Source organism: Scomber japonicus, chromosome 14 (assembly GCF_027409825.1).
Source record: "Scomber japonicus isolate fScoJap1 chromosome 14, fScoJap1.pri, whole genome shotgun sequence".
NCBI lineage: Eukaryota > Metazoa > Chordata > Actinopteri > Scombriformes > Scombridae > Scomber > Scomber japonicus.
The window spans coordinates 5,351,789-5,364,300 of record NC_070591.1 but is presented as its reverse complement, the minus strand read 5'-3'; the positions used below and the strand labels follow the sequence as shown (position 1 = coordinate 5,364,300).

Genomic DNA, 12,512 nt, shown 5'->3' with positions numbered 1-12,512 from the left:
CCTCCCTCCTTCTTTTCCTTCCCCCTTCCTTCTTTCCTTCCTTCCTCTTTTCCATTCTCCCTCCCTCCTTCCTTCTTTCCTTCCACCCTTCCTCCCTTCCTTCCTCCCTCCCTCTTTCCTTCTTTCCTTCCTTCCTCTTTTCCTTTCTCCCTCCCTCCTTCCTTCTTTCCTTCCACCCTTCCTTCCTTCCTTCCTCCCTCCCTCTTTCCTTCTTTCCTTCCTACCTTCCTTCCTTCTTTCCTCCGTCCTTCCTCCCTGCCTCCCCTCCCTCCCTCCTTTCCTTCCTTCCTTCCTTCTTTCCTTCTTTCTTCCTTCCTTCTTTCCTTCCCTCCTTCCTTCCTTTCCTTTCTTCCTTCCCTCTTTCCTTCCTCCTTTCCTTCTTTCTTCCTTCCTTCCTTCCTTCCTTCCTTCCTTCCTTCCTTCCTTCCTTCCATCCTTCCTCCCTTAACTCGAGGACATTGTTTCAACATGAGACTCGTTTTTAGTGTGAATGTAGTCTAAAGTGTTTTGAGTCGCCTACATGAAACCATAAAAACATTAATCATCAACACACGCTATGGGCAAACATTTTGTCATAAACATTTACATGTAACGCAGATATAAAACATAATCTGGTTGTTGTTAAGCTTCATTTTAAATGCTGTATAATTTATGAGATGGATAAACAAGTGTCCAATCTCTCCTTTCATTCCTTTTTTTTTCTATATTTGCTGCATATATTTCCTGTTCTCTTCTCTTCTCAGTGCCAGACTGCATCTCATCACTGTGCCTTCTGCCTGCAGGCTACACACACACACACACACACACACACACCTACATACTTACAAATACATACATATATACATACAGAGAATAAGGTCATGACTCAAGCTCTGTGGCACATTAGCTCTTGACCTCTTTAGCGCCAACGCATTCTCATACATTCACGTTTTTTCATTCCCAGGGTGTGAAATACCGACACTAAGGACACTTTCCTGTTTAGTTTGTTAAAGTTTGTGTAAAGTAAGAATAAATATGTGTTCTGAGTTTGACATACCACAGAAAAGTGTGTTGTTAACCGCCCTGCCAAATTTGAATGATTAAAAAAATCGTCAAATATATGAAACTAGGCTTCAAAGTTGTGTAAAAATCAGCCTCTTTCTCTGCTCCCAAACACTGTGGGCGTGGCCGCCGAGTCTGCTGAAACCCCGCCCCCTACCAAGTGTCACCTGTCAATCAAAAGTCACCACCTCTACCAGAAACATGGACGCTACGTCTGAGAGCTTTCTGCTGCTAACTTGGATGCTAACTCAGTGGCCAACTCAGCTGTTAGCGCGGCGGCTAACTCAGCTAACTGGCTAACTGTAGACTGTAGTAGTAGTAGTGTGTGCTGAATGTATTTATACCTCTACAGCAGCAGGGGCGGGTTTATGCTAATCACTAAATCCTGAACACAGAAATCTTGAAACACAGTTTGTGAAGCCTAGCTCCACAATTCAAATCTAAATGGTTGAAATGCTTTTTATACATTTTTTAGAAATACATTTATGACCTATTTAATGTGTTTAGAAGAAAATGTTTTGAATTCACTTTACACAGTCTTTAAGTAAACTACCTAAATATCTCCTTTACCGTTAAAAAAAACCCATACACACTGCATTATATAACAAGGGCATTAAATAAAACAACAACAAATAGGAGAGGAGAAAAAGTCCTGTAGTTGTAGAACATAACCTTTCTGGTTCAATGCAGAAGAGAGGAACTCATAAACAGAGCAGTGACTAACACACACACACACACACACACACACACACACACACACACACACACACACACACACACACACACACACACAGACACACACACACACACACACACACACACACACAGAAACAACACCGAGCTCTCCGGCAAAACTTGACGCTGTCCCCCTACTGATGACATCATCCCTGCTGTATGCTGGCCTAAAGGTCGCTGATGTCCGGAAGCCGGCCCTCGGCACATAACACGGCTCACTTCCTCACATGGCTGCACAGAAACACACATGCACACACACACACACACACACACACACACACACACAACCCCCCTACACACACACACACACACACACACACAGATAAATAAACACACTCTTCTCTGGTGTTGTAGCTGAGTGGCAGCATTTGGCCTGAAGACAGCAGACTTCATTCCAGACTTCTTCACCAAAACACTCTCTCATTAGATCCACTGTCTGTCTGCATGACTCTGAGCTGTAAGACAAAGGTCTCTCACCCAACCCTAAAAATAAAAAAAATGAATAAAAATAGAAGAAGCACTTTGTCTGGCTGTTTGGTTTTTAATGGACTCAGTGTGGCTGAAGATAGAAAGATTTTTTTTATTTATAAGATTTATTTTTTCATTATTGTGGAATTTAAATACTTTCAACTGCAATCAACTATAATGTTTTAACAGATAGACGAGCACACACACACACACATACTGTAGACACACACACACACAGACAGACACAGATATAGACACACACACACACACACACACACACAGACACACACTCTCACTCACACACACACACACACAGACAGAGATATAGACACACACACACACACACACACACACACACATACTGTAGACACACACACACACACAGACACAGATATAGACACTCAGACACACACACACACACAGACATAGACACACACACAGACACAGGCAGACGTGCACACACACACGCACACACACAGACATAGACACACACACACACACACACACACACACACACACACACACACACACACACACGCACACACACACACACACACACACACACGCACACGCACACACATACACACACACACACACACACACACACACACACACGCACACACACACACACACACACACACACACACACACACGCACACACATACACACACACACACACACACACACACACAGACATAGACACATACACACACACACACACACACACACACACACACACACACACACACACACACACACACACACACACACACACACACACACACACACACACACACACACACACACACACACACACACACACACACACACACACACACAGCCTTCGGCCACCAAGCAGCTGAAGTTGAAGGGGTCATTTCAGCCGAATCAGAAAATAAAAAACTACTTTCTTTCTTTTATTGAGTTTTGTGTGTTTCTGTCTTCAGCTGATATTACATTTTACATTTCTTGTGAATAAACATAAGTTTTGTTAACATTCACCAAAATGAACTATGTGTATCCTTGAGGTCCAACAAATGTCTCGACTATATTTTTTCTTCCTCATGAAAAATGTATAAAGCCAATTTTTTTATAAAACATTTTAAATGCAGCATTGTCACATCCACATTTCCTTACAAGACGTCTTTTTATACTGTGTCTGTTTGCATATTGTAAAGTTTGTTGCCATGTCGACGGCAACACCTGTCAATCATACCAACAATACTAAAACTCAGAAAAACACTCCATAGTATTACTTTAACCCTCCTGCTGTCCTCGAGTCAAGGAAGGAAGGGAGGAAGAAGGAAGGAAGGAAGGGAGGAAGGAAGGATGGAAGGGGGGGAGTGAAGGAAAGGAGGGTGGAAGGAAGGAAGGAAGGAAGGAAGGGAGGAGGGAAGGAAGGAAGGAAGGATGAAAGGGAAGGAGGAAGGATGGAAGGGAAGAAGGAAGGAGGGAAGGAAAGGAGGGAAGAAGGAAGGAAGGAGGAAGGAAGGCAGGAAGGAAGGAAGGAAGGAAGGTAATGAGGGAAGAAGGAAGGAAGGAAGGAAGGAAGGAAGGGAGGGAGGGGAGGGAGGGGAGGGGAGGGAGGAAGGATGGAGGGAAGGAAGGAAGGAAGAAGGGAAGAAACGAAAGGAGGGAAGAAATAAGGAAGGAAGAAAAAAAGGGTGGAAGGAAGGAAGGGAGGGAGGAAGGAAGGATGAAAGGGAGGTAGGAGGGAAGGAAGGAAAGAAGGGTGGAAGGAAAGAAGGAAGGAAAGAAGGAAGGAAGGAAGGAAGAGAGGGAGGGAGGAGGGAAGGAAGGAAGGAAGGAAGGGAGGAAGGAAGGAAGGAAGGAAGGGAGGGAGGGATGGAGGAAGGATGGAGGGAAGGAAGGAAGTAAGGAAGGGAGGGAGGGAGGAAGGATGGAAGGAGGGAGGGAAGAAACGAAAGGAGGGAAGAAATAAGGAAGGAAGAAAAGGAGGGAGGAAGGGAGGGAGGGAAGAAACGAAAGGAGGGAAGAAGGAAGGAGTGAGGAAGGGAGGAGGGAAGGAAGGAATGAAAGGAGGATGGAAGGGAAGAAGGAAGGAGGGAGGAAGTGAGGAGGGAAGGAAGGAAGGAAAGGAGGACAACAGGAGGGTTAAGCATTGTTTGGAGACAGATCTGGGCTATTTTAGGTTTGTTTGGATATAATATTTATCATTATTATTATTTGGGGACATTTAAATATACAGTACACAAAAATACTTTCATTATAAATGTCGATCAGCTGCTGACGATGACTTCAGAAGAATAAATTGGAATAGTTTAGTTGGATGCATGCATGCCGGATCTACCATGTGGGGAATCTGGGTGTCCTAATATGCCAGTCAGAATAAAATAAAAGTAGTTTGGGGGACATGAGCTTCCCTAAACCTAACACTGTTGCAGCTTTGGTCAGATGCAATGCAGAATTTTGACTTCTGGGCATTTGTGAAGCTTTGAGAGTTGAAACATGGCCAGAAATGGTCATTTAAATGCTTTAAAACCTTCACTTTTAAACCAAATTCAGCCTTGTTTTCACCCTTATGTCACTATATCTTCTCTATATTACTTTAGTCCTCCTGCTGTCCTCGAGTCAAGGAAGGAAGGGAGGAAGAACCAACCTTCCTTCCTTCCTTCCTTCCTTCCTTGACCTGAGGACAACAGGAGTGTTAAGCATTGTTTGGACACAGACTTGGGATATTTTAGGTTTGTTTGGATATAATATGCATCATTATTATTATTTCGAGATATTTAAATATACAGTAATATGGGTGCCCTAGTATGCCAATCAGAATAAAATAAAATTAGCTTGTTGCAGCCTTGGTCAGATGCAATTCAGTATTTCGACTTCTGGGCATTTGTGAAGCTTTGAGAGTTGAAACATTGCCAGAAAAATGCTTTAAAACCTTCACTTTTTAACAATTCGGCCCTATATTCACCTTTATGTCACTATAGCTTCCCATCTGGATCCCACTAAAATGAATGCTCAATTAAAAGTGGTCGATTCGGTATTGTAGGAGCTCCTGTTTACTTCTCACTCTCTGCCACAGCGCAGCAAAAACACAGAATGTCAAAATAAAAGCGGTATATATTTTCAAAATAAAAGTTGACAGCCCTCTTAAGCAACACAGACACACAAAGACACCTGAAACATGCACAAAATGACAATAATAGTATAAACAGTGATAAATTACAACTATCAGCTACATATTATATTGTAATGCTGCTGTTAAGAAAGTTTTTGACATTTTGTTTTATATATTTTGCTTCATATATACATTTTCATAATTATATGGATATTTCATGTCGATTTTAAAATAAATTGGGGGGCGGGGCGGCGGCTCCCTAACCATTTATGCTTAGGGCCCCCAAAAGCTTAGCAGCGGCCCTGTTTAAAACCTTCACTTTTAACCCTCCTGTTGTGTTCGAGTCAAGGAAGGAAGGGAGGAAGGGAGTAAAGGAAAGAAAGCAGGGAGGGGGGAAGGAAGGAAGGAGAGAGAAAGGAAGGAACGACAGAAGGAAGAAAGGGGTGATGGAGGACGGAAGGAAGGAAGGGAGTAAAGGAAAGAAGGAAGGAAGGAAGGACAGAGGAAAGAAGTAAGGAAGGAAAGAAGGTAGGCGGGAGGAAGGACAAAAGAAGGAAGGAAGGGAGATGGAGGAAGGGAAGAAAGAGAGAAGGAGAGAGGAAGCACAGATGGAAGGAAGGAAGGAATGACAGAAGGAAAGAAGGAAGGAAGGAAGGAAGGAAGGAAAGAAGGAAGGAACAGTCAAAACAGATGGGTCAATTTGACCCGGGAGCACGACAGGAGGGTTAAACCAAATTCAGCCCTATATTCACCTTTATGTCACTATAGCTTCCCATCTGGTTCCCACTAAAAAGATTACTGACTTAGAAGTGGTCAATTTGATTTTTTAAAAGTTAAAATTATCTTTTTTCTCTTTCTCAGCAACACAATATCATCTTGTTGGTGTTGAGCAGATACAGTAGAGTAGATACAGTGAGAGCTGTTGGGGCTAAGTGCACCCTACTGCCTCAGGGTGCTGCCACCTACTGTAAAACAATGAGTGCAGATTGTGACCCAGTTGTGTAAAAGAGGCCTCTGGGAACTGAGCCGCTGAGCCGCTGAGATGCTGCTGCAGAGACAGTCAGCAGAAACTTACCTGAAGAAGGTGACGAAGAACTGCACCAAGTCCATGATGCTGTTGTGTTGGGAGAAAGCAATCTGTTGGGAAAAGGGGGAGAGAAAAAAAAGAGGAGAAGAGGAAAAGTTTATATACTCTGCAGAGTTCAAATCAATGCTAAAGCCTGATTTTTAAAATGTTTTTTAACCTTCCTGTCGTCCTCCCAGGTCAAATTGACCCTGTCTGTTTTGACTGTTCCTTCTTTCCTCCCTTCCTTCTCTCTTTCGTTCCTTCCTCTCTCTTTCCTCCCTTGCTTCTGTCCTCCCTTCTTCCCTCACTCCTTCTTTCCTTCCTTCCTTCCTTCGTCCTAATTTCCTTCCTTCCTCCCTCCCTCCTTCCTTCCTTGTTTCCTCCCTCCCGCCTAGATTCCCCTTCTTCCTTCCTCATTTCCTTCTGTCGTCCTCCCTTCCTTCCTTCTTCCTTCCTCATTTCCTTCTGTCGTCCTCCCTTCCTTCCTTCTTCCTCCCTCCTTCTTCCTCCCCCCTTTCCTTCCATCTTTATCTCTTCCTGCCTTCTTCCTCCCTTCCTCCCTCTTTCCTTCCTTCCTTCCTTCGTCCTTCTTTCCTCCCTCCCGCCTAGATTCCCCTTCTTCCTTCCTCATTTCCTTCTGTCGTCCTCCCTTCCTTCCTCATTTCCTTCTGTCGTCCTCCCTTCCTTCCATCTTCATCCCTTCCTTCCTTCTTCCTCCCTCCTTTCCTTCCATCTTAATCCCTTCCTTCCTTCTTCCTCCCTCCTTCTTCCTCCCTCCTTTCCTTCCATCTTCATCCCTTCCTTCCTTATTTCCTTCATTCTGTCCTCCCTTCCTTCCACATTTCCTTCCTACCTCCGTCTTCCTCCCTTCCTTCCTTCCTCGCTCCCCCCTTTCCTTCCTTCTTCATCCCTTCCTTCCTCCCTTCCTTCTTTGACTTGAGGACAACCGGAGGGTTAAATATGTTAATTAGCATTTTAAAGCAAAGTTCCTTCAAACCTGCATCAATTATACAACTCCAATATTTCCACACACTGAAAAGTAGAAGATTGAACATCAGGTCAGTAGTGGGTTATAAACTGTTGTGAATGAACATATCTCACATCGTTGGAGAAAGGAGATGATTGTTGTATTTTTACAGGAAACAAACAGGAAACACTAGCGCAGCCTTACGTAAGCTCTCCTTTCCTCTAACATGTGTTACAGCGCATCATGTGAAACTGATGTAATAACTGTGGATGAACATCTTTTACTACCTGAGGCCAATGTTCAGACCTCTTACATAAGGCCAACAGTTTTTATATCTGCCAAATACACTCACACATGTTCTCTATCACACACACACACACACACACACACACACACACACACACAGCCATACAACCATATGGCTTGTAGGTTTATTATAAGATTAGCTTGTGAGAAAGGGCTCGTGGCCTTTTGTGCTCTCCTGTATTCTGCAGCACTTTGTTGAATTGAACTCCGACAGACCTGATGGGTGTCACAGCTCCACTAAATCCACCCTCTGCACCCTCTGCACCATCCATCATCATGTTTCTGTGTGCAGGGATGGAGGTGCTCGTATAGACCTCTGCTGTCCTAAACTACTAAACTACTAATATATTGTGAGATAAATAAAAAGGTCAATTCACCTGATTTACTCTGTAGTATGGTACTTAGCTCTTCAGTGGTGTTTGACCATTCAGATAGTTTATTATAATAATAATAATAATGATAAGGCATTTTATTTATCCCTCCTGTCGTCCTCCCGGGTCAAATTGACCCTGTCTCTTTTGACTGTTCCTTCTTTCCTCCCTCTTTCTTTAATTTTTCCTTTGTTCTTCCCCTCTTTCCCACTTTCTTAGCTCCTTCCTCCTTTCTTCCTTCCTTTCTCCTTTCCTTCTTTCCTTCCACCCTTCATTCTCTCCTTACTCATTCCTCCCTTCCTTCCTTTTTTCCTCCATTCCTCATTACTCCTGTCCTTCCTTCCTTTTTTCCTCCCTTCCTTCTTACACCTTTCCTTCCTTCCTGTCTTCCTCATTCCTGCCTTCCTTCCTTTTTTCCTCCATTCTTCATTACCCCTTTCCTTCCTTCCTTTCTTTCTTCCTTCCTTCCACCCTTCCTTCTCTCCTTACTCCTTTCATTCCTTCCTTCCTTCCTTTTTCCTCCTTTTCTTCCTTCCTTTCTTCCTGCCATCTTTCCTCCCTTCCTCCTGACCTCTGAAATGAGGCCGACGCAGTCTATGGTTCTGTACCAGTTGGAGTTGGATAGTGGTGCAGGTTGGTGAAAGTGAGGGACCGATTTTGAGATATCTGGTGAATGGATTTTTTCCTCCTCCTCCTCCTCCTCCTCCTCCTCCTCCTCCTCCTCCTCCTCCTCCTCCTCACAACTTTAACAAATGACAATTGAGATACTTAAGAGCATCTCGTCTTTCCAGAAACAATATCTCATTACTCAGGATAATCCACAGAGCTTACTGTCAACGGTGTCTGCATAACGATATCTTCAGCAGCTCCTAAAGAAGCTCAAAATGTGAGAGAGGCTTGTGATTAGCTGCAGTCACCAGAGAAGCTTGGTTCTAGGATGTGTGATCTATCATATTTGCATTTTAATTCATGCTTTTGAAATCACATTCTTCTTTTAATGTCTTTTATTTGATTATGTGGCGTCTATTTTATGCCGTTGCCTGAAGTATCTTAGCCACAACTTTCTCATAAAAGGATTTTAATCTCGATAACTAAGTTTCCATCTAAAATGTAGAATTAAATTTAACAGAATTTGCAGAAAAATATGTAAAAGAAAAGGTGCTGGTGTGTTTCCATCTGCTACTATTATGCAAATATGATAAATTACTGCAGGCTGCAAGAAGATGATGTAACTATAAGATCACCAGTTAAACCTGGTGGGAAACTATGTGGAAATATAGTATTTATTCATTTGGAAAACATTATAGTCTCCTTATTGGTCCACACATACCTGGTGGCTTCACCTGCAGCAATTTAAGTCACATTTTTTTAGGATTTATTCACCAAGTGTGTTTCTCCATTGTTACATTTTCCATCTCAGCCAAGTGAAAAACTTTTTTATAACAGCAAAATATTTCTTTTTATAAGAGTGAATTGAACCTTGAGCACATTTTTGATCTGCATTAATAAAAAGAACATATGTACAGACCAGGCGGGGAGCTCTGGTCCTCTGAAATGAAGCCAACGCGGAAGTAACTTAGAACTGCATTCTATCAAAAGGCCACCAGGGGGCGACCGTCTCTATACAAGTCAATGGAGAATTCACCAATTTCTCACTTGATTTCTAACCTCAGTAAACGTTTTCAAAATGTGTTTATGGTCTCAATCGCTAGTTTAAAGCCTTCTTCAATGCAGTATGATGTTCATTTGGGACATTTTGGCCTCCCTGATTTTATATGTGACGATAAAGCAGGGTATGCATTAGGGCGTGGCTACGTCCTGATTGACAGGTTGATTGCCCAATGTCCTCGAGATCCAGCCCTCGCAACCATAGCAACCTCCCCGCTCCGCCCATGGCTCCGCCTCATGCCCATATAAGTAGAATCCATGTTTTTATGTTTCCCAGCATGCACCTGAATTTTTCAAGATGGCGCTGCCTAGATTAGAAACTATTGGCTTCTGAGCAGCAGTCCACAAACCAATGGGTGACGTCACGGATGTTACGTCCATTTCTTTTACACAGTCTATGGTTCTAACCTTATGCATTGTACTGTATGTTGCACCATTGAGATACAAATTTAAGTGTTGGAGATATTTCCACTTGTTTCATCAGCATACACACACCCACACACATGCTCAGTCCTATCACCATAAAACTTCTCCTCACCTCTCACCTCATCTCATAACTCTGCAATCTGTCTTCATCAACAGCCGTGTGTGTTTATTTTATACATATAATGTGTGTTTGTGTGTGTGTGTGTGTGTGTGTGTGTGTGTGTGTGTGTGTGTGTGTGTGTTTGTGTGTCTCAGTGTGTGAGCTGCAACCCTGCTGCTCCACAGTAAAGTTTTGGCCCTCAGCGATGAAGACTCCTCAAAATCTATTGTTGTCCATATTAAACCTGCCTCGTGTTAAGAGGATTATTTATTACAGACATAATTGATTTTCCATTCACTTTTCTGCCCTGTAGGAACAAAACTGAGTTCACTGCTGTAGGAAGGAAGGAAAGAAGGAAAGAAGGATGGCAGCCTCTGATGTCTTCTGTTGGAGGAAGATGGAGATACACAACGAGCACATGGAGGTGCTTCTAGGAGACTAAAACTAAAACTAGCAAACACTGAACCAAATTGAGAGACATGCAACTCTAGTGACTCCTAATAATAATATCTCCTCTTTATGTTGTTATGTTCAATGGTTGTGTTCAAAACCGCATACTACATACCGCATACTACATACTTACAATATATACGACATACTACATACTTCTATACTACATACTACATACTTCTATACTACATACTACATACTTCTATACTACATACTACATACTTCTATACTACATACTACATACTTCTATACTACATACTACATACTTCTATACTACATAATACATACTTCTATACTACACACTACATACTTCTATACTACATAATACATACTTCTATACTACATACTTCTATACTACATACTACATACTTCTATACTACATAATACATACTTCTATACTACATACTTCTATACTACATAATACATACTTCTATACTACATATAAACTATAAACACTGAACCAAAATGAGAGACATGGAACTCTAGTGACTCCTAATAATAATATCTCCTCTTTATGTTTTAATAAAAAGTGTGTAAAGTCAATGGTTGTGTTCAAAACCGCATACTACATACTTACAATATATACTACATACTTCTATACTACATACTACATACTTCTATACTACATACTTCTATACTTCATACTACATACTTCTATACTACATACTTCTATACTACATACTACATACTTCTATACTACATACTACATACTTCTATACTACATACTTCTATACTACATACTACATACTACTATACTACATACTTCTATACTACACACTAAAGGACCAGATAGTAAGCAGACCGTTTACACTGTAGTAAACTACACGATTACCCACAATGCATTTGGTTCCTACCCGAGCTGAAATCATCAGGCTGAAGCTGATTTCATTTTAGCTCTAACTCTGTAAATAAACCACTTTATCCACATTTCTAACCTTTTTAGGAAGAAAGTAAAGTAGCCCTTTAGATCCACAATGTGACGCTAATTTGTCCAAATAACACCTGTTTAAAGTTTTGTTCCTTAGAATTCAGAGTTAGCCGTAGCGAGTAATGCACTTCCTGTCATTGTCTTTTATTATTAAGAAAACCATAACGATAGAATTGGTGCTTTTATTTTGAAAACAGGAAGCGAACATGCCCTCGCTGGGGTTTTTTCAGAAGTTACGTTGCATCTTGGGGAATTTCCCTTTCCTCTGTCCTTCTTTCCTTCCTCTTTTCCTTTCTCCCTTCCTTCCTTCTTTCCTCCTTTCTTTCGTTCCTTCCCTCCTCCCTTCCATCCTTCTTCCTCCCTCCCTTCCTTTCTTCTTCCTCCCTTCCTTCCTTCCTCTCGTCCTCTTTTCCTTTCTCCCTCCTTCTTTCCATCCTCCCTCCCTTCCTTCTTTCCTTTCCGTCCTTCTTCCTTCCTCCCTCCTTTCCGTCCTTCTTTCTCCCTTACTTCTTTCACCTCCTTTCCTTCCTTCTTCCTCCCTTCCATCCTTCCTTCCCTCTTCCTCCCTTCCTTCCTTGACTTGAGGACAACAGGAGAGTTAAAGTCTTCAAGTGTTTCTCAGCTGTTTCATTTGAAACCAACACTGTCAAACAACCCTGCACTCTTTTATTCATCTTCATTTTTATACTAAGTGTGAGTAGTAGCGTTGCATCTTGGGTAATGTGAGTGTGAGTAGTTGCATTGCATCTTGGGTAATGTGAGTGTGAGTAGTAGCGTTGCATCTTGGGTAATGTGAGTGTGAGTAGTCAGCTCTTGATGCATACTCTGCATTTCTGGAGAATCTAGTAAACCATCCAGGAACTTCTCACATACTCTAAATCACATACTACGCAATTAAAAC

At 42.1% G+C, this 12,512-nt stretch overlaps 1 protein-coding gene across 1 annotated transcript in view; it reads right to left on the bottom strand.

The window, feature by feature from the left end:
- atrnl1a (attractin-like 1a) overlaps nucleotides 1–12,512 on the bottom strand; it is a gene marked incomplete at its 5' end in the record, with an annotated part of 358,740 nt that overhangs the window by 156,648 nt on the left and 189,580 nt on the right. Inside the window, 1 exon segment of the mRNA XM_053333595.1 lies at nucleotides 6,405–6,466. Coding sequence (XP_053189570.1) covers nucleotides 6,405–6,466 — 62 coding nt within the window.